The 26,076-nt window shown below is 38.6% G+C and overlaps 1 protein-coding gene across 6 annotated transcripts in view; it reads right to left on the bottom strand.

Moving 5' to 3' along the window:
* Positions 1-19,701: 19,701 nt before the first annotated feature.
* The window catches only part of LOC147424271 (5'-nucleotidase / magnesium ion binding protein), an 89,102-nt gene continuing 82,727 nt past the window's right edge, over positions 19,702-26,076 (bottom strand). For 2 of the 6 annotated variants that reach the window (XM_086501288.1, XM_086501289.1), the window contains exon 10: positions 19,704-20,026. In XM_086501288.1, coding sequence (XP_086357414.1) covers positions 19,857-20,026 — 170 coding nt within the window. In that variant the 3' untranslated portion in view covers positions 19,704-19,856. Of the gene's footprint in view, positions 20,027-26,076 lie in introns of all 6 variants that reach the window. The other 4 variants (XM_086501286.1, XM_086501290.1, XM_086501285.1 and 1 more) reach the window with 4 other exon arrangements.

A 26,076-nucleotide genomic window follows, 5' to 3' on the forward strand; every position in this document is an offset into this window, starting at 1 on the left:
CAATATACCAGTTTTTAGGGCAAACGTAGATTGACGAACTCTACGCATAGAATTTAACAAGACTTATTTTGTATGGAGAACATGCAAATGATGTCTCTCTCATGTTTGTCTGCTTATGTGAATAACATGTTACTTACCTAGGAGTTAATTTTATCTTTTGAGATGTTAGATTTGTGTCTTTTGCGTCGTTATCCAGGCACACTTTGTGCATTTTGACAAAGCTAAGTATAGGACATATTTGACATCTACGGTGAATGCACTAATGGTCAACCACCAAACCAATCAAAGAGTATTAGCATTTGCAAGGAACCTAATGTTACGTGCTTGCACCAAGCTTATTGAAATGCATAAACCAAAAAAAACTCTGTACAGGAGAGATTGGCTTGGTATATTTGCAAGCCCATGACAATCTTGCTCATCCTTTCATTCAGACCTTTTTTTATAAGGCTCTGGAAGCACTCTTAATGAAATGGCATTAGGATAAAGTGAAGCTGTGCAAACAAGGAATGACGATTGATCTGTGCTTCTCATTCCCATTAGTAAGCGATGCTAATGGAAAAAGCAAAAGCCTTATGCATTTCAAATAGAAAAGAATCACCTGCCATGGGTAATGTGGCAACCCCAATCAAGGCATAAGATGTCCTGCATTTGGGCCAACGGTCAATCAACTAATAGTAGATTTTCTTCCATTTTTACTGTGGCCAAAGCAATGGAAGAATGCAAACTTCCGACCATCAATGAGAACCAAGAGGGATGATGGTGGGCAAAGCCTCAATTTTTTTCTTTTACACATGCTTACAAGAAAAGAGACTTTGCATGGCAACTTTTTCAATGGACAAAAACAATCAAGGACTCCAATGGTTAAAAACTTGTGCCATCCCATGCAGCATTTTTTTTCTTTTTGGAATAGAGGTTCTTGGTCGCATTGGAAGCAAATTCTATCATCATGAAGTTTGGAAAAGTCCAAGGCATCTATCTTGTAGCTAGAGGCAAGGAGTTCCCCTCCCACAAGCACAGGCCTTGCAACTAGGCATCCCTGGTGGTATTTGCACCACTTAAAACAAAAAAAAAAAAGAAAGATTTTTGAACAATGCCAAAAGAAAATAATAAATATAATACTCTAGTCAACACATTTTCATTAGCACCACATATCACTCCCAATCAAACAATTATGTAGATTCATCAATCAACATCATCCTACACCAAGCCACACGTACCAGTTTCAAAAACCCCATACAAGGCCAAGCATTTACAATGACCTTCCAATTTAGATGAAGCCCAAGTCTACTTGAAGACTGAACAATTTGCAACTACAGAGATTAACAATATAGCAACGTAGCCTGAAAGACCCAAACATACACCATTTCTCTATAGATTCTATGGACGGTAGTCATACAATAATGGGTGCAAAAGTCTCATCCAAAATCAACTCCCTTCCTTAGACATAACCTTAAGGCCAATGTTGGAGGTGCAAAGCGGGCAAAATAGAGCTATACTTACATGGCATCTTGGGTATGAGAAAGGTGACTCGAGATCTACAAAGATGGGGGGCGAGTAAGGCTTGTGAAAGAACAAAAACTTAATTCAAAGGGCATAGAAGGGCTGCCCATATACGTTCTTAAAATCACATCAGTTTTGTGCAAAGGTGCAACAAAAAACGTGCGTGTTTGTACAAAATCACGAGATACTCACCCTTAGCATATCATGCAATCAAGATAAATCAATTCTTTACGTTGCAAACGTTTTCTATGTCACTAATGGACTATTTACATATACACTCTAGTTATTTGACTTAACAACAAATGACAGGTTTTGCAAAGGACAAATCAAACCCTTGGACATGTGCCTTGAAGGGATGAAACTAGTGCCTCTACAATATGCTTTTTTGAGAGCAAAACTTGTAGTGCAAAGATGGCTAAAGGGTAAGGTAACCCAAGGCTTGGGCTTAGAGAAAGAAGACCAATAATAGAATCCCATAGTGTATCCGCGTCAGCTTGTAGTGGCAGCAATAACAATAGCAACAACACATCACCATCCCAATGGTTCCTGATACAACTATAAATACAAACATCCCAATGGTTCTTGATACAACTATATATACAAACATATATGAATAAACACACACACACACACACACACACACACACACACACCCACCAAAGTGGATATGCTTCCCTTACATGATTGCCTCTATGAAAAAGGTTTTGCTCAGTCTCTACATGCTTATGGGAAGGAGTGGTTCCATGCACTAATATGTGTTGTAAAAGAAGTAAACTTACTTTTAGAAATATCTTTAGACAAGAACTAGTAGTTTAGGATAAGAATGGGATACCTAAAGCTCACCTAGTCAAGGCCAATAAACCTCTAAACAGACTACAAAGGGGACAAAAAACTTGCACTGTAAAGTTTATAAGGTTGAAGATTCTAGGTAAAATTTAGACTAGTATGTGTGTGTACATATATGTATACACCATATATGTACATGTATGTATACATGTATATATATATATATATATATATATATATATATATATATATATATATATGTATATATGTATGTATGTATATATATATATATATATATATATATATATATATATATATATGTATGTATGTATGTATGTATGTATGTACACACACACACACACACACACACACACACACACACACACAAGTACTTATATAGCTAGCATTTTTCTCTCGGATACCTATCAATTATGATCAAAACCCTAGGTTCACTCTCATATAGCTTGGCATTATAAAAAAAAACCAGAAAAAATCCTTCTTTTCTTCCCCCTATGGGCACCCACCCATTATACTAAGCCCGAAGAAGGTGACATTCATGCATCTTACATGTGGACAACTAGCCACTCAAGATGGAGGGATTTCTTGCATGTTTCCCTCTTGGCTACCCTTAGATACTCCATCGTGTGAGGCTATCCTTATAGAGGATGCATTGAGGAGAAAACCTAATAATTGTAAAAAACATGGGAAATAACTTCTTTTGTTTAACGAGGCCGGCTTCACGCCCAGACTATTGGCCTCTGTCTCTCTCCCCCCTGCCGTATTACTGGCTCATAGGCAACTTTGTACACCGTGACCTAGCCCCCTCTCGGAGGTGGCTACATTTGTAAGCTTGATGAGAATGGCACCCTGCCAAATCGGGCATAGCATGATGGGAGTTACTACTCGCAATACGCCATGATTGTTCAAGCTCGATCTGCTTCTATTTAAACAGGTGAGGGCGCTTTTTGCCTCTAACTTAGCTTTGAATGTGTTTGATAGTGTGTGATTTTGAAAGAGAGGGTTATGTGCATTCCTGCTTGCTATGGTGATATGGAGTTCACAATGCAGCCCACGCAGGTTTGTACCTGACTTAAATTCATTCTTGTACTATAATATGTTAATCTCTCTATGGTCCTCTATCAGAAGGGTTGTTCTGTAGTGATGTAAGCACCTCTGCTTTTTTTTGAACTTCGGTAAGACACACTGAAGGATGATTTGTGGTAACTGCCTGGCGGTTTGGTAAAGTAGGCTTGATAAGGCCCATATACTAGTTAGAATAGTCTGAGAATGTTCATGACATCACCTCAATAAGACTGATGACAGTAATTTTGGACAGTGTTAATGATGGTATAAAGGTCAATAGCACCGTCTTTTGATGGCTTTCTTTGGCTCTGTGTATGTATGATGACACTTGGAGGGATTGATTGTTAGGAAATATTTGTGGATACAACACCACAACGGGTAGTTCCCTGCCAAGAAAGGCGTTGGGTATGATGACAAACTGGGTGTAGGGTTGTTCTATACCTACCCTGCTTTTTTACAGTACTGTGCACTATGGTATTTGATTTTGTGGTCGATCGGGTTTTGCACTTAGTGTATGTTCTCACATCACTTGCTAAATTTTCTAGAAAACTAAATGAGTTCATATAAAAAACGCCCGGCGTCGTCGTTTTGTGCATACCAGGGTGTTTTAGATCTATTTTCTCTGATTGAGCGAACCGTGAACTTAATATTTACATCTTACCAAAGATATACGACATCTATACAAATAGTGGTTTTTTAGGCTACTAAGGTTGATATTTTTGTAGGTTTTTAAAAAAGAGGGGTTTTGTTTGAAACCTCGCCCTCTGATCAACCATATTAAATCGTTCGGTTTCCATGTTTGTGACTGATACCTATGCCTTTCTTGGGTGAAATTTCAAACGGATGGAAGGGTTTTTTTTTTAAAATAACCACATGCACTTGGTCTTAATTAAAAAAACTCTTCCTTTGTCTACTACATCGGAAGATTTTACTCAAATCTAAAGGATTGTTGGTAAGTTACAAAAACGCTAAAAATTGGGGAATTAGTACACTTGGATTAGAAGGGGTGGTGGCCTTTCGATCAGAATGATATGTATGCTATTATCTTTTTAAGGTTTTTTTTTAAAAGGGGGCTCTAGATAGAAACCATACTTAAATTTTTTTTATAAAACATTGGAAAAATAAACCTTTTTTTATAAAAAACCCAAAGAACTGGATTACATAAACATTATGGACAGGGGTTTTTCTAAAGTGAAAAAATTTGTAAGTTGAACATGGATAACAATTGAAATAGTCCATTGACACCTGTAAAACACATCCAATGCTAACTATTTGTTATCTTTTTTGGATGGATGCACGTGAGGACTCTATCCTTTCTTGGAATTTTTTTGGCTTAAAGCAAATGTCTGCCATGATTACACTTGCTTCTACTACTTGGGAAGTACTTTTATTATCAATTTATACTAGAATGAGGCTTCATTCTTATAAGCCAAGTACAAAGATAATTCTAAGACTCAGTTGTTTTTGTACTATTCATTGCCTTTTCTCTAAAGCCAACTATCTTTTGAATGTTAAAGTTCAATTATGTCTTATTATTTAAGTAAAAACAACTACACACATGTCCTATACATAAGGTTTTTCCATACTTTTTGGATAAACTAGGACGCTATCTTTAGAAACTAAATTGAATCTTAGTTCTAAGTTGGACCCTCTATAATTCCTTGATTGGTTGGCTGGTGTTCGCTGGTCCTTCATAGGCTAATGTTTTGGATACCTGTTCATGGCTGTTATAGTCTCTCACTTTGCAGGTTTAAGGATTGCAGGCCCAACCTACAAGACTAATTATATATATTTTCTTTCACGATCACAAACATTTTAAAATAACAGCTCGCATGAGAGTAAACTACGACCCAAAGAAGCATACAAGGATTTTAAGACAGATAAGGTTTTACCTAAAGGACCATTCTCCAAAAAAAGCCTTAGCTGTTAGAAATAGACCTTTTCTAGCTAGACAGGCCAAATGTTGTGTTACATACTACCATAAGTAATCCATGGCTTACTAAAAACTTTGTCTATTGTAGACCCTTGTTCTCTCGCAAGGCCTAGAACTATCTTCTGAGCCCCTCTCTGTGGCAACCTCTCTTGTCCTTAGATGTATTGGCAGTTTGGATGCTTCTCAATTAATATATGATTTAGATCTTACCACACATAAAAAGCTATCTATCTTACACATGTTGTCTTTTAATGATTGGGTCAAGATTCTAGCTACCCTGGACAAGGACTCCAAAGATGGGGTTAGTATGATGTCCCATTACATAGCCTAGCTACCTATACTTCCTGTACAATATCAGCAAGAGCTAGCCCTATTTTCTTCTTCTGGGACTGAACTATCTAACTTTTTGAAAACCTTATGTGGCCTCAATCCATCTTTCATTAGTATCCCTACTGCTCCAACTATCTCTCAAATTGGTGGTATCTTTTGTAGATATAGTGCGACACTCGAAGCTATCAAGGAATTTCAGAGTAATCTTTGCTCCCTTACTGACTCTAACCTCTTAGAAATGGTACCCAAAGTATCCAAGGTTTTTCCTTTCCTACCAGTTATACAAATTGAAATTGAATCCTTTGGTGTGGACCATGTTGTCTGGGTTCTACCTAACAAAGCCTTTTTGGCACCAATTCTTAGTGAAACCTGGGTATATCTGGCTAATCTTCCTGCCTCCACTGTTGAAGATTGTAGACTCAAGATTCTGAAAGGAGGACAGTTCTTAGACAACGGGAAACTCATTAAAGCCCCCTTCAACCTTAAGCTTATTGACCACTCCAAATGCTCTTCCAATACATGTCTATACATTTGAACAAAAGGGAACATGGAGTTTGCTAAAAGAAATGCGAATTTCTACACAGAATCCATTTGTTGAAATGGTTTTCGACCATATATTGAATGTGCTCGTAAATTTATTGACCCTAAAGCATCGTGCAAATCCAACATTATGTGGTTTGACCATGCTATCTAGTTTATCCTCAACCATCTAGACCAGCTCTTCCCCAAAAAGCCGTTGGACTTTCATTTATCCCTTATCTATTCTTGGTTAGGTGGCAAAGTTAAAAAAATAGTAATTGCTCAAATTGCTGTCAACATCTTTGGTGAGCTTATCCTCAAAGAACTGAAATCTGATGAACCTGGGACATATTTGACTACTTATGCAAACTACAAAGGTGTTAAGATTATCACCGATTTACTCGAGCCAAGTATTGAGGATGATGACTCCCCCTCACTAAAAAGACCTAACTCTCTTGCCACCCCCAATTCATTCACTTCAGTTCTGACACCTAGCTCTTCCTCTAATTTTAATAGAGGAAAATCTTGTAGCTACACCGTTCTTGATTCATTCACTTCAATTCTGACACCTAGCTCTTCCTCTAATTTTAATAGAGGAAAATCTTTTAGCTACACCGTTCTTGATTCTGGTTGAGACAAATTTGTCCCGTTTTGTAAAGATTTTGATACCTATGGCATGCATGTCTGCACTTGTGATCTTGATCTAATTGAAAATACCACAGTCCGGAAAGTCCTTGCTAAAGGACTAACCACATACCCATTTGTCCTAAAAACCCATATCTTGGTTTACCAACTTTACTTAGCTTATTAATTGACCTTGTCAGTACTGTCCAACTCGAGAAGACAGTCTTACTAGACTTAGCAAAATTGGATGAACAATGTTTTTTCCATAAAATCTCATTCATACCATATAAATGGTTGTCTACGGAAAGTTCTTGGATCACAAGTGGCTATTAATTTTGAAAAGCTAAGGACTGGTTTATAGTAGGGCTGGATAAAAGCTCCAATTGTCCCACTCTTTTATATAAAAACTTGGCTTGGAAAGCAACTCACTCTCGGGTTTCTGGGAAGGAATTCACACCACTTAACACCTCTCTGTGTGAGGTCACTAATATTATCTCAAAACATCTAGGAAAAATGGGCTATTTTCTTCAAGATACTAAATTTCTAGTAATTTTCGCCACCTATAAACTTCATAAGCATAAATTCACATGGATATCTAATGCCTCGAATGGTATTTTTACTAAAATTACCAAAGATATCACCCTTTGCCTTGACCTTGTAATTTCAAAATTTGAAATTTTTTGTGCTTCCAAGCAAAAGATATGCTATAACTTTCTTCAAGTACACTATAACTCTTTTTGGTTAGTAAAAAACTCCACATAAGTTACTCTTAACCTCCGTAAACAGATTTTCCATCTCTTCACAACAGATATTACTCAATGCTATGAGAATATACCCCTAGAAGGAGAATTAAGACTGAAAGATGTTTTGTCTCGGATGATTAAGCTTGCCTTTAAACATGCTAAGAAGAAGGGTTTCTTATACATTTCTCTTTCTAAAAAACCTAGATGGATTAAAAAAACACAATCCTCTCATCCCTTACACTTCAATGAGGAGAAATTATGTATAAATATATCGTGGGTCCTTGATAATTACACTATTCTCTTCGAAGGATAGTGCTTTAACCAAAGCCTGGGCATTCCCATGGGCTTTTGCTGCTCGCCTCTTATGTGTAATTTATACTTAGCCTTCTTTGAATACAAATGGTTTCTCAAAACCATGGGTGACAAAAGTAACTATCATAAACTTTCACTATTCAAACATAATAATAGATATATGGATGACATATTAAGCCTCAACAATAGAACATTCTTGGAAGAAACCAATCATATCTATCCTGAGTGCCTAAAAATTGAACCAACCTATGGACAAAGGTTTACTACATCAAAAGGCTTCTTTACCACTTCGGTACAATTCCTAACTTTACAATTACACTTCATAAACCATGTGTACGAGACTATGAGCAAAGGTTTTCTTGGAAGAGAGACCTATTAGATATCCACCTATTGAATTCATAAAAAAGAGCAATAATCGACCACATAACGCTGCTCTTAGTGCTTGCATCAGTCTCCTTTACTTGATAGTATACTACTCTTCTAACTGCTTCTTAGCATGAGAAGATATCAAGATACTTATACACAAATTTTGCCTTAATGAGAAGTGACATAATTAACAAAATCACACAGTCTCTTTCTCAAAATGACTGGCTTGGCTTACATTTCAACCACACTAACCTTATTTCTTTAATTAGGTAGTAGGCCCATTCACAATAGGCCTACTATCGACCCATTGTGTTTGGTGCCTGTGACAGGGCGGGTACACACACACACACACACACACACACACACACACACACACGCACGCACGCACGCACGCACGCACACACACACACACACACACACACACACACACGAGTACTTATATAGCTAGCATTTTTCTTTGAGATACCTATCAATGTTCATAATCATATAGCTTGGCATTAATAAAAAAAACAAAAAAAATCCTTTTTTTCTTCCCCCTATGGGAACCCACCGATTATACTAAGCCCGAAGAAAGTGACATTCATGCATCTTACATGTGGAAAACTAGCCACTCAAGATGGAGGGATTTCTTGCATGTTTCCCTCTTGGATACCCTTAGATACTCCCACCGTGTGAGGCTATCCTTATAGAGGATGCATTGAGGAGAAAACCTAATAATTGTAAAAAACATGGGAAATAACTTCTCTTGTCTAATGATGCCGGCTTCACGCCCTGACTATTGGCCTCTGTCTCTCTCCCCTACTGTAATACTGGCTCATAGGCAGCTATGCACATCGTGACCTAGCCCACTCGGAGGCGGCTACATTTGTAACCTTGATGAGAATGGAATCCTGCCAAATCGGGCATAGCATAATGGGAGTTACTGCTCATAATACACCATGATTGTTCAAGCTTGACCTGCTTCTATTTAAATAGGTGAGGGTGCTTTTTGCCTCTCACTTAGCCTGGAATGTGTTTGATAGTGTGTGATTTTGAAAGAGAGGGTTGTGTGCATTCCTCCTTGCTGGGGTGATATGGAGCTTACATTGCAACCCATGCAGGTTTGTACCTGGCTTAAATTCATTCTTGTACTGTAATACGTTAATCTCTCTATGGTCCTCTATCGGAAGGGTTGTTCTGTAGTGATGTAAGCACCTCTGTTTTTCCTTGAACTTCAGTAAGACACACTGAAGGATGATTCGTGGTAACTGCCTGGCGGTCTGGTAAAGTAGGCTTGATAAGGCCCATATACTAGTTAGAATAGCATGAGAATGTTCATAACATCACCTTAATAAGGCTGTTGACAGTAATTTTGGACGGTGTTAATGATGGTATAAAGGTAAATACCACCATCTTTTGATGGCTTTCTTTGGCTCTGTGTATGTATGATGACACTTGGAGGGATTGATTACCCTGCTGTTTTACAGTACTGTGCACTATGGTATTTGATTTTGTGGTTGATCAGGTTTTGCACTTAGTGTATGTTCTCACATCACTTGCATAAATTTCCTAGAAAACTAAATGAGTTCATGCAGAAAACGCATGGCGTCGCCGTTTTGTGCATACCAGGGTGTTTTAGATTTATTTTCTTTGACTGAGTGAACCGTGAACTTAATATTTACATCTTACCAAAGATATATGGTATCTATACAAATAGTGGGTTTTTAGCCTGCTAAGGCTCATATTTTTGTAGGTTTTTTTAAAAAGAGGGGTTTTGTTTGAAAACGCTTCCTTTGATCAACCATATTAAATCGTTTGATTTTCATGTCTGTGTCTGATACCTATGCCTTTGGTTGGCAAAGTTTCAAACAGAAGGAAGGGTTTTTTTTGGAATAACCACATGCACCTGGTCTTAATAAAAAAAATTCTCTTACTTTGGCTACTACATCGGAAGATTTTACTCAGATCTAAAGGATTGTTTGTAAGTTACAAAAATGCTAAAAATTGGGGAATTAGTACACTTGGATCAGAAGGGGTGGTGGCCTTGTGATCAGAGTGATATGTATGCTATTATCTATTTAAGGTTAAAAAAAAAAGAGGGGGATAGATATAAACCATACATATAAATACTTTTATAAAACTTTGGGAAAATAAACCGTGTTTATAAAAAACCCCAAGGAACTGGATTACATGAACACTATGGACAGGGGTTTTTTTAAAGTGAAAGAATCTGTATGTTGGACATGGATGATATAGTCCATTGATACTTGTAAAACACATCCAAGGCTAACGTATTTGTTATCTTGTTTGGATGGATGCAGGTGAGGACTGTATCCTTTCTTGGAATTTTTTTGGCTTAAAGCAAATGTCTGTCCATGATTACACTTGCTCCTACTTCTTGGGAAGTACTCTATTATCAGTTTATACTAGAATGAGGCTTCATTCTCATAAGCCATGTACAAAGATAATTCTAAGACTAAGTTGTTTTGGTACTATTCATTGCCTTTTCTCTAAAGTTAGCTATCTTTTGAATGTTAAAGTTCAAATTTTGTCTTATTATTTAAGTAAAAACAGCTACACACATGTCCTATAGATAAGGGGTTTCCATACTTTTTGGATAAAGTAGGATGCTGCCTTTAGAAACAAGATTGAATCTTAGTTCTAAGCTGGACCCACAGTCTATAATTCCTTGATTGGTTGGCTAGTGTTAGGTGATCCTTCAGACTAATTATATATATTTTCTGTCAAGATCAAAAACATTTTAAAATGACAGCTCGCATGAGAGTAAACTACGACCCAGAGAAGCATACAAGCATTTTAGAACAGATTAGGTTTTACCTAAAGGACCATCCTCCAAAAAAATCCTAAGTTGTTAGATGGGCCAAATGTTGTGTTACATACTACCATACGTAATCCATGGCTTACAAACAATCTTGTCTATTGCAGACCCTTGCTCTTTGGTAAGGCCTAGAACTATCGTCTGAGCCCCTCTCTATGGCAACCTCTCTTGTCCTCAAATGTATTGGCAGTTTGGATGCTTCTCAATTAATATATGATTCGGCTCTTACCGTAGATAAAAAGCTATCTATCTTACACATGTTGTCTTTTAATGATTGGGTCAAGATTCTAGCTACCCTGGACAAGGACTCCAAAGATGGGGTTAATATGATTTCCCATTACATAGCCCAGTTACCTATACTTTCTGTACAATATCAGCAAGAGCTAGCCCTATTTTCTTCTTCTGGGATTGAATTATCTAACTTTTTGAAAAAATTATGTGGCCTCAATCCATCTTTTATCAATATCCCTGCTGCTCCAACTGTCCCTCAAACTAGTGGTATCTTTTGTAGAGATAGTGAGACACTCGAAGATGTCAAGGAATTTCAGAGTAATCTTTGCTCCCTTAGTGACTCTAATCTCTTAGGAATGGTACCCAAAGTATCCAAGGTTTTTGCTTTCCTACTAGTTAGACAAATTGAAATTGAATCCTTTGGTGTGGACCATCTTGTATGGGTTCTACCTAACAAAGCCTTTCTGGCCCCAATTCTTAGTGAAACCTGGGTATATCTCGCTAATCTTCCTACCTCCACAGTTGAGGACTGTAGACTCTCGATTCTAAAAGGAGGACAATTCTTAGACAAAGGGGAACTCATTAAAGCCCCCTTCAACCTTAACCTTATTGACCACTCCAAATGCTCTTCCATTACGGAACTATACATTCGAACAAAAGGGAACATGGAGTTTGCTAAAAGAAATGCGGATTTCTACTTAGAGTCCATTTGGAATGTTTTTTGACCATATGTTAAATATGCTTGTAAATTTCTTGACCCTAAAGCATCGTGCGAATCCAGCATTATGTGGTTTGACCATGCTATCTCGTTTATCCTCAACGATCTGGACCAACTCTTCCCCGAAAAGCCTGTGGACTTCCATCTATCCCTTATCTATTCTTGGTTAGGTGGCCAAGCTAAACAAATAGTAATTGCTCAAAATGCTTTCAACATTTTTTGTGAGCTTATGCTGGATATCCTCAAAGAACTGAAATCTGATGAACGTAGGACATATTTGACTACTTATGCAAACTACAAAGGTGTTAAGATTATCACCGGTTTACTCAAGCCATGTATTGAGGATGATGACTCCCCCTCACTAAAAAGACCTAACTCTCTTGCAACCCCCAATTCATTCACTTCATTTCTGACACCTAGCTCTTCCTCTAATTTTAATAAAGGAAAATCTTGTAGCTTCACTAGAGGAAGAGGAAGAGACACCCCCATCCATCACCTTCTTGACTTATGATAACTTATGAATATACAGGTTGCTGTGGGCCCATGTGGAAGGATGCATCTCGCCAAAATATTTCTTGCAAAGATTATTTTTACGAACATTGTCATTTTCAGAATAAAGTCTTGGATTGGATACACCCAAAGACACTTTTTTGTGAGTGTTTTGACTTATTGTTTGAAAACCATGAAATACTTGATAAAGTACTTATTGGTTGGAAGTATCAACAACCTATTAAGAATTTGGTCTATAGTAATGATTTTTTACGACACAACACCGTTCTTGATTGTGCATGTGACAAATTTGTCCCGTTTTGTAAAGATTTTGATACCTATGGAATGCATGTCTGCACTTGTAATCTTGATGTAATTAAAAATACCACAATCCGGAAAGTCCTTGCTAAAGGACTTAATCACATACCAATTTTTCCTAAAAACCCATATCTTGCTTTATAATCTTTACTTAATTGTTTAACTGACCTTGTTAGTACTCTCCGACCGGAGAAGATAGTCTTAATGGACTTAGCAAAATTGGATGAATAATGTTTTTTCCATAAAATCTCACTCATACCATGTAAATGGTTTTCTACGGAAAGTTCTTGGATCACACCACAACTGGCTACCAATTTTCAAAAGCTTTCAAAGGACTGGTTTATAGTAGGGCTGGATAAAAGCTCCAATTGTCCTGCTCTTGTATGTAGAAACTTGGCTTGGAAAGTAGCTCACTCTCGGGTTTCTAGGAAGGAATTCACAGCACTTAACAACTCTCTGTGTGAGGTCACTAATATTATCTCAAAACATCTAGGAAAAAAGGGGTATTTTCTTCAAGATACTAAACTTCCAGTAATTTTTCCCACCTATAAACTTCATAAGCATAAATTCAGATGGATATCTGATGCCTTGAATGGTAATTTTCACTAAAATTACCAAAGATATCACCCTTTGCCTTGACCTTGTACTTTCAAAATTTGAATTTGTTTGTGCTTCTAAGCAAAAAATCTGCTATAACTTTCTTCAAGTACACTATAACCCTTTTTGGTTAGTAAAAACCTTCACAAAAGTTACTCTTAACCCCCCTAAATAGATTTTCCATCTCTTCACAATAGATATTACTCATGCTATGAGAATATACCCCTAGAAGGAGAATTAGGAAGGAAGGATGTTCTATCTCGGATGATTAAGCTTGCCTTTAAACATGCTAAGAAGAAGGATTTCTTCTACATTTCTCTTTCTAAAAAACCTAGATGGATTAAAAAAACACAATCCTCTTTTCCCTTACACTTCAATGACGAGAAATTATGTATAAATATATCGTGGATCCTTGATAATTACACTATTCTCTTTGGAGGATAGTGCTTAAACCAAAACCTGGGCATTCCCATGGGCTTTTGATACTTAGCCTTCTTTGAATACAAATGGTTTCTCAAAACCATGGGTGACAAAAGTAACTATCATAAACTTTCACTACTCAAACATAATAATAGATATATGCATGACATATTAAGCCTTAACAATAGAACATTCTTATTAGAAATCAATCATATCTATCCTGACTGCCTAAAAATTGAACCAACCTATGGACAAGGGTTTACTACATCAAACGGCTTCTTTACGACTACGGTACAATTCCTTAACTTTACAATTACACTTCATAAACCATGTGTAGGAGACTATGAACAAAGGTTTTCTTGGAAGAGAGACCTATTAGATATCCACCTATTGAATTCATAAAAAGGAGCAACAATCAACGACATAAAGCTGCTCTTAGTGCTTGCATCAGTCTCCTTTACTTGATAGTATACTCCTCTTCTAACTGCTTCTTAGCATGGGAAGATATCAAGATACTTAAACACAAATTTTGCCTTAATGGATTCAAAAGAAGTGACATAATTAACAAAATCACACAGTCTCTTTCTCAAAATGACTGGCCTGGATTACATTTCAACCACACTAACCTTATTTCTTTAATTAGATATTAGGCCCATTCACAATGGGGCTACTATCGACCCATTGTGTATGGTGCCTGGGACAGGAAGGGTACACACACACACACACACACACACACACACACACACACACACACACACACACACACACGTACTTATATATCTAGCATTTTTCTCGGGGATACCTATCAACTATGATCAAAACCCTGGACTCACTCTCATATAGCTTGGCATTAATAAAAAAAACCCTGAAAAAATCCTTCTTTTCTTCCCCCTATGGGCACCCACCCATTATACTAAGCTCGAAGAAAGTGACATTTATGCATCTTACATGTGGACAACTAACCACTCAAGATGGAGGGATTTCTTCAATGTTTCCCTCTTGGCTACCCTTAGATACTCCCACTACGTGAGGCTATCCTTATAGAGGATGCATTGAGGAGAAAAACAATTAATTGTAAAAAACATGGGAAATAACTTCTCTTGTTTAACAAGGCCAGCTTCACGCCCTGAGTATTGGTCTCTGTCTCTCTCCCCTGCCGTATTACTGGCTCATAGGCAGCTCTCTAGATAGTGACCTAACCCCCTCGGAGGCGGCTACACTTGTAATCATGATGAGAATGGCACCCTGCCAAATCAGGCATAGCATGATGGGAGTAACTGCTCGCAATACGCCATGATTGTTCAAGCTCAACCTGCTTTTATTTAAACATGTGAGGGTGCTTTTTGCCTCTCACTTAGCCTTCAATGTGTTTGATAGTGTGTGATTTTGAAAGAGAGGGTTGTGCGCATTGATGCTTGCTGTGGTGATATGGAGCTCACAGTGCAACCCACGCAGGTTTGTACCTCGCTTAAGTTCATTCTTGTACTGTAATACGTTAATCTCTTTATGGTCCTCTATCGAAAGGGTTGTTCTGTAGTGGTGTAAGCTCCTCTGCTTTTTTCTGAACTTCCGTAAGACACACTGAAGGATGATTTGTGGTAACTGCCTGGCGGTTTGGTAAAGTAGGCTTGATAAGGCCCATATACTAGTTAGAATAGCATGAGAATGTTCATAACATCACCTTATTAAGGATGTTGACAATTATTTTGGACGATGTTAATGATGGTATAAAGGTAAGTAGCACCGTCTTTTGATGGCTCTTTGGCTCTGTGTATGTATGATGACACTTGGAGGGATTGATTACCTTGCTTTTTTCCAGTACTGTGCACAATGGTATTTGATTTTGTGGTCAATCGGGTTTTGCACTTTGTGTATGTTCTCACATCACTTGCATAAATTTTCTAGAAAACTAAACGAGTTCATACTGAAAACGCATGGCGTCGCCATTTTGTGCATACCAGGGTGTTTTATATCTATTTGAGCGAATTGTGAACTTAATATTTACATCTTACCAAAGATATATGGTATCTATACAAATAGTGGGTTTTTAGCCTGCTAAGGTTGATATTTTTGTAGGTTTTTAAAAAAGAGGGGTTTTGTTTAAAACTTCTTCCTTTGATCAACCATATTAAATCGTTTGATTTTCATGTATGTGACTGATACCTATGCCTTTGTTGGGCAAAATTTCAAATGGATGGAAGGTTTTTTTTTGAAATAACCACATGCATCTAGTCTTAATAAGAAAAATTCTCTTACTTTGGCTACTGCATCAGAAGATTTTACTCAAATCTAAAGGATTGTTGGTAAGTTAGAAAAAGGCTAAACATTGGGGATTTAGTACACTTGGATCAGAAGGGGTGGTCGCCTTGTGCTCAGAGTGATATGTATGCTATTATCTATTTAAGGTTTAAAAAAAAGAGAGGGGGATAGATAGAAACCATACATATAAATACTTCTATAAAACTTTGGGAAAATAAACCTTTTTCATAGAAAACCCCAAGGAACTGGATTACATGAACACTATGGACAAGGGTTTTTTTAAAGTGAAAGAATCTGTATGTTGGACATGGATGATATAGTCCATTGATACCTGTAAAACACATCCAAGGTTAAGTATTTGTTATCTTGTTTGGATAGATGCAGGTGAGGACTGTATCCTTTTTTGGAATTTTTTTGGCTTAAAGCAAATGTTTGTCCATGATTACACTTGCTCCTACTACTTGGGAAGTACTTCTATTATCGATTTATACTAGAATGAGCCTTCATTTTCATAAGCCATGAACAAAGATAATTGTAAGGCTAAGTTGTTTTTGTACTATTCATTGCCTTTTCTCTAAAGCCACCTGTCTTTTGAATGTTAAAGTTCAATTATGTCTTATAATTTAAGTAAAAATAGCTACACACACCATACATATATGTACACACACAAACACACACACACAGACACACACACATGTCACTTTCATGTGTGGCTTACTGTTTTGAGAATGGTTACTTGCTGGTATTTAACACTACATGGATAGTAGGTATAAGTTAAAAAGGTTCAAGTAGAACATAGATAACAACTGATAGGTTCGTTTACAAATATAATACTTATTCAAGGTTAACAAATTTGTTGTCATGTTTATATGGATGCAAGTGATGACTTTATCTTTTCCTCTCTCTCTCTCTCTCTCTCTCTCTCTCTCTGTCGTTGTCTCATAGAATTGCAGCACTAGCGATTGCAACACCCCATGCTCCATCAAGAGCTCGATTTCACGCACATAGCAGGCAAGGAATCCAAGAAGTAGCATGTGTAGGTAGCTTGCAGAGCTCAGGCAGCCCGAGTCCTCTCATGCAAGTCAAGCCTCGTGCAAGAAATTACAGCCTCCATCATGTTCTTCCACAACAACAACATCTGCCTCAAAAATTGAAGATTTCGTGCACATAAGCTTCAAAACATTTGGGTCTTTTCATGTATAAGTGAAATTTTACTCAACTTACTCAATTTCCTTGACATTTGTTCACGTTTAAACCCAAAAAATTTGGGGCTTTTGCAGCATTTGTCAAAATTTTTCCATTTTTGTCCAAATTTTGCTCTTAGGATGATGTGTTAATGGAATTGGGACAGATTCGTCAGTATAATTTCAGGGCTTTTACTGAAATTGTAGACTTCAGCAAAATTGACACGATAAGTTTTGGGGCTTTTGCTGGAAGTTGTGGATTTTGGCAAAATTGATGCACATAGTACACTTTGGGGATGTTTTGGAGAAATTGTAGATCTTCTTTGTTGTTTTGTGTATTAGAAATCGATATGAACTCTTATGTATGCAATACGTGTGTTATGCAGTACATGTGTTGGGTAACTCTCATCGAATAAATATATATTGTTGAATATTTATGTTTCAACTGTTCTATAAATCATTTGTACATCTGAGACTGTTGCAAATGTATTTTTTGGTGATATTGCTGAAGTGGGAGTCACTCGATGGTGCTGTATGCGTGTTATGTATGCTGAGAATTTTAGCTACTCTACTGAAAATAATCACATTTACTACAATATATGCATTTGGGGCATATTGGTGGTGATCCTTGCTCTTAATCTTGCTGTGATATTGGATTGCATTTGGCTAAATATTCAGTTGGTTATTTACTGTTATAAATTGTAGCATTATTATCTTTGGTGCATTGCTAAAATATGGCTACTAATGCTTCCAGTAACAATGACACTAAATCCCTCCTTGAAATCAAGAGGTTTAATGGCACCGACTTTGATATGTGGAAGGATAGAATTGAAGGCATTTTGTTTCTTAAGGATTGCAATGATGCGCTCTTGGAAATTAAGCCTTAACCATGCCAGATTAGGGTTGGGATAGACTCAATAAGAAGGCCATTGCATACATTGAAATGGTTGTGTTTGATGATCTACTTACATGCATTAAGCGTCTTAATGTAGCTCATGCTATATGGAATAAGCTAAAGGACACTTATGAAAATCAAACTCCTCTGGATCAAGTTCACCTCATTCGTAAAGATGTGAACATGGAGTCGGATGAGTTTAAGTTGACGTCTGAGCATTTGAGTGCTTTCACATGGATTTTGAGTCAATTGTTGCAGGATTCAGGTCTGCCAGCCTGATAAATTGAAGGCTATTTTCTTGTCGATGGCTTTGCCTGATAGCTGGGAATCTTTGGTGGTTTCACTTAGCAACAACCCTGCTTTAACCTTTGATGGTGTTTGAGACTCTATCCTGAATGATGAAATAAGGAGAAATTCTAGTGGTGAAAGAAGTGGCTCAACTTATCAAGTTAGGCAAATCCAAAAAGATGGGGAATGCAACCAATAAAGGCAAAAGCAGAAGTAGAAGCAAGGGAAAACAATAGGATATGACTTGTTATCAATATGGGTGTAAAGGGCATAAAAAGCCCAATTGATGATACTACAAGAAAGAGCAAGGAAAGAAATCAAAGGATGACAAGAAAGATGATGATAGCTCTTTCTCAAAAGAAGTTGCTAAAGCAAATGTTGCATCTAGTGTGGTCATTGAAGAGATTCTTGACACTGAAGAAGTGCTTGTTGCAGCTTCATGCATTAATGGAGATGTTATGGTAGCAACATGTGATATGCACATCACCAAAAGGGATGTGATTGATGCTTTACTTTCAGCTCATGATGAGCTGTCCCAATCTTGGATAGTGGACATCCGTGCCTCTTTTCATGTGACTCCCTCTTTGGAGTCGTTTTCTTCCTATAACACATGCTGGCTACTTGGACAACAACTATGCATGTGAGATAGAGGGTGTGGGCACCATTCACTTAGCTCTCAAAAATGGCCAAGAGCTGGTTTTGTAGGATGTGAGATATGTCCTTGGCATTAAGAAAAGTTTGCTATCACTGCGACAGCTGAATGCTAAAGGCTATTTGACAACTTTTGCTGGTGGGTCTTGGAAAGTACACAAGGGTTCTATGATGATTGTAAAAGGCAGCAAGAAGGGGACTTTATATTATTTGTATTGCAAAGCATTACCTGGAAAGTTTTTGGATGTAGTTGAAGTCCATTCTCAAATGGAGATTTGGCGCAAAAGACTTGGCCATATGAGTCAGAAAGGTCTTCAGGTTCTTTCCTCTTTAGGGAGAATTGATGTAAAAGGCACTGGCCTTGACTTTTGTAATGATTGTATATATGAAAAACATGTGGTCTCCTTATTCCTCCGGTGTCGCTAAGAAGTCTAATGCTCTTGATCTAGTATACACCGATGCATGCATTATGCTTATCAATTCATATGGGGGTGCAATGTATTTTGTTACTTTCATTGATGATTTCACTAGAAAGTCATGGGTGTATGTGTTAAAGAGAAAAAAATGAACTGTTGAATACTTTCAAACGGTTTCATGCCTCTGTTACCACACTAAAAGGACTTATGTTGAAAGAAATTAGAATGGATAACGGGGAGAGTATGTCTTTGATGAGTTCAAAAAGTTTTGTGAGATGCATGACATTAAGAGGGAGTTGATGACTCCTTGTAACCCTGCATCAACGGCCTGGCTGAAAGATATAATTGCACACTTTTTGAGAGAGCCAAATGCATGCTATCCATAACTAATCTCCCACATGAGTTTTGGGGAGAGGCTCTTAAAATTGCAATTCATGTATGCAATTGCTCTCGAATTGTGCTTTGAAGAATGGCATCCTTGGTCCGGAAAACTTGCTTCATATGACCATTTGCGTGTCTTTGGTTGTGACGCTTTTGTGCATGTACCTATAGAAATGCGGACCCATCTTGTTATGAAATCCATCAAGGACATCTTCATGGGATATAGAGATGAGGGAGAGATGGGTTATAGAATTTGGTTACCTCAGAACAAGAAAATAGTATGTAGCCGAGATGTAGTGTTAAACGAGGCAAAGTTATAGAACAATGCTACACATGGTGATCTTGATAAAAAGAAGGTCAAATTTAGTATGAACATCAAGCGATTAATTAGCCATTATTTGAAGATTTTGTTCTTATTGATGATGAATTTGAGTAGCAACCCGTTGTGCTACAGCCAAAAGATCATGGATAGCCAATAGATGCACAGGATGGGATAGGACAAGAAGAAGAACATGCTAAAAAAAAATTACAGCAGCAAAGAAACACTCAAAATCAGTCACCTAATGATGGTGTGCACATTCCTGAGGATGTAGGTCCTTAGGGCTGCTCCACACTGGCTAAACCAAACTCCATGAGTTCCTAGACCATGTTTCTCCTCGTGTGACAACATGTTCCAAATAAAACCTTACCATTTAGGTCCTTAACTGCATAACGCATAAATGTAGCTAGGACACTTCATTGTAAAAGTATGTGCTCCTACATGACCTTGTCATGTCTCTTAGGAGCAAAGTGGACGAAAGCATTGAAGCTTATACATCCTACTTGGAAAAAATAATCAAAACATGTTTCAAAATGAAAGAAAACCAAATTTGATGCGTACCTAGAGGTTGAACAAAGCGGTCACTAACCCATAGTCAAATGCAAACAAGCAAATTTTCCGCCTGTGGAACACTAATTGAAGGATTAAAGAAAATCAAGAAGTATTGCACGGCTAACCCTGGGTTTGCCTTTGCAATCCGAACCCCTTGGTCAAACTCTATATGAAAACTGTTCAACCTAGCAGCTAACGGTGACCAATACACTTTATCGTGTTTAGCAGCGATTGAAGTCAACATTGGAAGTTGAGCTTGGCCACTACCCCTTGGCAACTTGCGAACTTATTTCCTTGAAAGGAGAATCGTGATGAGATCAAATTGTGACCTTCAACACCAATGTAGTGATTGTATATTAGCTGGGTCATACCCCTACAATTACTACTCCGAGAGACACAACCAATGCTACAACTAAGCATAGAGCGTATCATAGTTGGAATCTTATTCACAACTAAATCTCAAAATGATTATATCTCTCCTCGGACAGAAGAGAATGATTCCTAACACTCCAAAGAAAGGAGTCATATTATATTTTCTTGGGTTTTTAAGAAGAGAGTACCTACTGGGAGGCTCTCTTAATATGTTCATGTCGTCCCATGGAATATTTGCTTGATAGCGAGGCCATGCCTACTTGCTATCCACAAAAAGCATGATCTATATTACTAGCACCTTGTGCATAGAAACTGCTCGTTGATATAATCATATTCAACGATGATAAGCAATGATACCAGTCGCAACTCGTTCTTCTAAACTGAGTAGGTGATGTTATAGCAGAAGCATAAACCATGCTTAAGTGGAATGAGTCCACAATACTGGCATGCCATGCATGCATGTCAAAAAATATTATGATAAGCCCTTGGCTTCAATGATGATCTCCAATGTGAGAAGATGTCATACGTACCTTGCACGATGCGTGCTGGCATGGATACATCAAATTTGGTTATTGTCAACCAAAACTGTGAGCTTATATCCTCTTATTTCCAAATCAGTGTTCCACTATCCTTGATCCTAAGTCAATGGATAGTACTGTAGCACAAAATAGAAGCCTTGCTTCATAGTAAGTTTGTCAAAGTACTTTGCTTTGCACATTAGAGAAATCTTATTCACATGAAAATTGTAAGACATAAATAAAATTAGAACATGAAATTATCTAGCCATAACCTTGTTGCCTCTGTAAGAGCAGTTGCCTTTGCTTGAATGTGGTTCATAGCCATGTATGCCGAGAAATTTAGAGCTGTTGGATGTACCTTCTATGCCCTTGAGGCTTGGTTCATACCAACCTCAATAAAAAACAGGTAGACAAGGGGCCAAGTTTTTTCTAGTTTGTATGCTAATAGCATATTCCAAACTTTGGAAGCTTCTAAGCCAAATGACCTAAATAGAAGCCTTGCTTTGCATAAGTTCATTAAGGAGATTAGAAGAACAGAGCCTGAGTGCTCCTAGCTAACATGTGCTCATGTCAAATCAGAAAAGAATCGATCTTGTCAAAATTTTATTGAGAAACAATCTTGCCAAATCATGCAATTTATTGAGAATCATGAGATTGCTTGCCCAATATTGAAAGAGATACTCAAGAGCTAGCACCTAAAACTTAGCTATCGAATGTCATCGAGCTGCCAAACACGGCTTGACCGAAGCAACATTTGCTTGGCAAGTTGGCCTTGTAAAAGATTCTTCAAGAGTAAGGAAGTTCAAAATCTTATGTTCTTACTGATTTTTTGAAATTACCGCCCTTGGCATAGGAACTGGGAACATATGGTGGCATGATTGTGCTTTCAATGTACTTTACGTACTTATTTTCCAGCACACTGGCAAGCTATAAGGGCTTTGAAGTGAGTATGCATCCAATGCATGGAGCCATCCTCCTGGAAGCCTTGCTTTCCCCCCTCCTCTACGTAGCACAAGGAGAAGATATCAAAGATATAATGGCCGACATAATACAAAAGCAAGTTCTTGAGAATCTTTGTATGGAGCCTTGCTCCCTAGTTAAAATTGATGTTCCTTTGTGCATCTTATGGCATTGTCATATTAGATAGAGCCAAAAGGAAATTAACCCTGCCGATTGTCGACCTTGTCGAGTAATATATTGGATGAAAAACCTAAAGACATCTACAATAATTATAGAAACAAAGCGTATAATGGGTTGAATATGACTGCCTCAATTTTTGAAAAACTTGCCTAGGAGCCGTGCTCCAAAAAATCCAAAACTTTGAGCTAGAGAGAAAATTTTTTGTTGGCTTTGTGAATAGAAACAACTAGTCGGCCATGTCGAGCATCTTTGCTTTACAAGCCACAGGCCTTGTGTGTACTAGCATGACAAGCACCTCAAGCTTGGGCAAGGTTCCCACAAACACGTTGAGCACCTTAGTCTCAACAAGCACAACAAGCACCTCAAGCTTGGGTAGGGTTCCCACCTCAAGGTCAGCCCCAACTTGCTTAAGGTCCTAGGTCTAAGGAATTTTAACACTAACCTTTGGAGGTCTTTAATGAGCTAACCTAAGGTCTTCTAAGCTCCATTATATTCACGTCTATATTCTACCTCTTGTTCCCATTCATCTCCCCCATATTAAATGATCAGTTCAATATGAGAGTCTTTTTGAAATAGGTAGATATGACATTACCTCTCTCTTGAATCCATAGTCGTCCTTGACTATGAGGTAGAAGAGATAAAGTCTTAGTCATTAGTCTACATTTCTTAGCGGGCAGAGGATCCCTTTTTACCCTACGACATCATTCTAGAATGGATGACTAGTCCATTTGGTGCTTGGGAGACTTAGCTGCTGCAAGCATGTATGCTCTTTAGTCCATATCATACTCTCAACGTGGAATGACAAATTCTACTTGGTGTTTGAGTGACGTCGTGCATACTATTTAAATTTGTGCACAAAAGAGGATTAGTCTTATAAGACAAAAACATTGTTCATTTAGAAAGCATTTACGTTTGCTTACTCTAGTGTAGCATTGTAAGCATTGACAAGGTTCATACTATCATAAGCCGTGTTCCTTACATCCATCTAGCATCTTCAAAAGGATAGTTTTTAAATTTAATAAGATACTGTCGGATAATCTTACCATGTCTTAGTTTCAATCTGTGGCGGGTCCTCAATTATTGGTTCTTTTGGTGACTCGCCTTTGTAAGGCTTGAGTAGGCTCACATGAAAAGCATTGTGAATGAGCCAATGGTTGGGCAACTTGAGTTGATAGGCCATCTCGTTGATTGGTTTTAAGATTTGCCAACTTAGCATAATACTTTTGGTGGCCCGTAGGATTTTTGCCCGTAGTTTGCCTCAATCGAGCCTTGGGAAACTTGAGTAGCACCGAATCATTTTCCTTGAAGGCTAAGGCCCTTCAATGCTTGTCAGCAGCAAACTTTTGCCTTTGTCGGGAGATGGATATAGCCTCCTTAATCTTTTGAAAAGATTCTTGTAGGTCTCGGCTATACTCATTGTAGCAGGGCTACAATGTCACTTCACAGGACAGACAGTTGGTTACACTTGGTCTGGTTCACACTGGACGGACCCTCTAGCTTGGGAGTGACACGTGGCAAGGTACCGACGGTGGTCTAGTGGACCTCGTGGCCAGGTCACCACATGGCTGACATTTATGAGCCGTTGGTGGCTCTTTATGGTGATATATATGAGTAGTAGCGTTTGGTCAGGGGAGCTTGGACGTAGTCGTCTAGAGTGAGTCTATACACAGAGCTCGTCTTCACCATCCCAGCACATCTGAGCCTCGACACCCCCATTGTACCTGTGAGTCCTAGGCTGGAGCTGAGTGTGCTGCCACACCAAAGTCTGTATCAGTCTTTGAGATAGTCGAGTCATATGTTCTGGTCTGCTGTTGTGTCTTTGTGAGCTCTGTTGATGTCTCTTGTTTCCTTTCTGTTCAGTCTGTTTGAGTGAGATTGTCACGCACATTGCACTGAGGACCACTCACTGTAGAGAGCACGACACATTATCCGTGCTACAAGTGCTCTCATTTTGGAGATCACCGTGGGACCTCAACTGAAATTTCATTCTGAGGTACAAATCTTGCAGCTAGTTGGGTCTATCTAGCTTCGCCTACCTTGCCTTGCATTGTTGCTCTCTCGCCTGGTCCAGCAGGTCTAGTCCCTCGCACTAGTCATCTCGCACCCTGGTCTGGACCTCGTCCCTGGTACAACCTGGTCTTGTCCCTGGTCCAGCTTGGTCTCGTCCCTGGTCCAACCTGGTCTAGTCACTTGCTAGACTGGTCTCGTCCCTAGTCTAGCCTGGTCTAGTCACTTGCCTGGTCTAGTAGAGTCAAGACCAGTCTTTAGCCAGTTCAAAGTTTTCTTCCCCAAAAGCTTGGTTGGTTTGGTGGTCGCTGCATGACCCATAGAAGGAGGTCAGTCGAGCGTCAAAGCGCACTACTGAGTCCTCTGAAGTACTACAATAGAAGACGACCCTTGGAACCTGCTGTTAGAAGCCCATCAACCTCATCAACCATACCTCCACATACGACATCACCCATTCCTCCCTCCGCTTCCATATCTTCCAGATCACCTTCTCTGGTAAGGCTCTCTCCTATTCTGCTATAGCAGGCTACTGAGCAACATGCTCAGCAAGGGGCCATGGGGCCGTTGGCTAGCGTTTTGGCTAAGGTAAACATCAAGTTCCCTACATTCAAAGGACTCTCTTCAGAAGATGCTGACGACCATGCAAGGAGGTTTGTATCTCTCTGTAGGGGTCGGGGTCTTAACAGGGAAGATGCCTATTTGGTACTCTTTCCTTTCACCTTGGATGGCATAGCAGACAAATGGTACAGCGAGTTTGCAGAGAACCATTTTGCAACTTGGGCAGCCTTAAGACAACAGTTCTGTGCAACTTTCAGGCCAGGTGACTACCAAGAGAAAGTGTTGGATGAGTTGGCCAACATGGTGCTCTAGCCAGAGGAGACCTTTGCAGAACTTATGATGAAAACCAAGTCTCTGGTTGCCAAGCTTCCCCAGCAACCAGGTGAATTTATGGTTAAGAAGTGGGTAGAGAAGGCGCTTCCCAAAACTTCTCAGCAAAAACTACGAGAGAGCCTCCGACCCGACGCCACTCTGGAGGAATTCATCGCAACTGCTACTAGGATAGAGGGGGCTAGGAAGCTGTTCATAGAGACCACCTCAGTGTTTTTGGAAAGTCCTTCTGATCCGATAACTTCTTTACGCAGGGAATTGGAAGCCCTAAAGTTACAGAGAGCTCTTATAGAGGAGAAGTCAATCTCCCTCAGACAGGAGAAGCCCCCACATCACGACGCTTTGGATCAAATAAAGAGAGAGCTAGAAGAGCTTAGGTCTCAGCAGGAGACTAAGGCTATGGTATGGTGCAACTCATG

The sequence above is a fragment of the Adiantum capillus-veneris genome, chromosome 26 (genome assembly GCF_014529385.1).
Source record: "Adiantum capillus-veneris isolate H3 chromosome 26, ASM1452938v2, whole genome shotgun sequence".
Lineage (NCBI taxonomy): Eukaryota > Viridiplantae > Streptophyta > Polypodiopsida > Polypodiales > Pteridaceae > Adiantum > Adiantum capillus-veneris.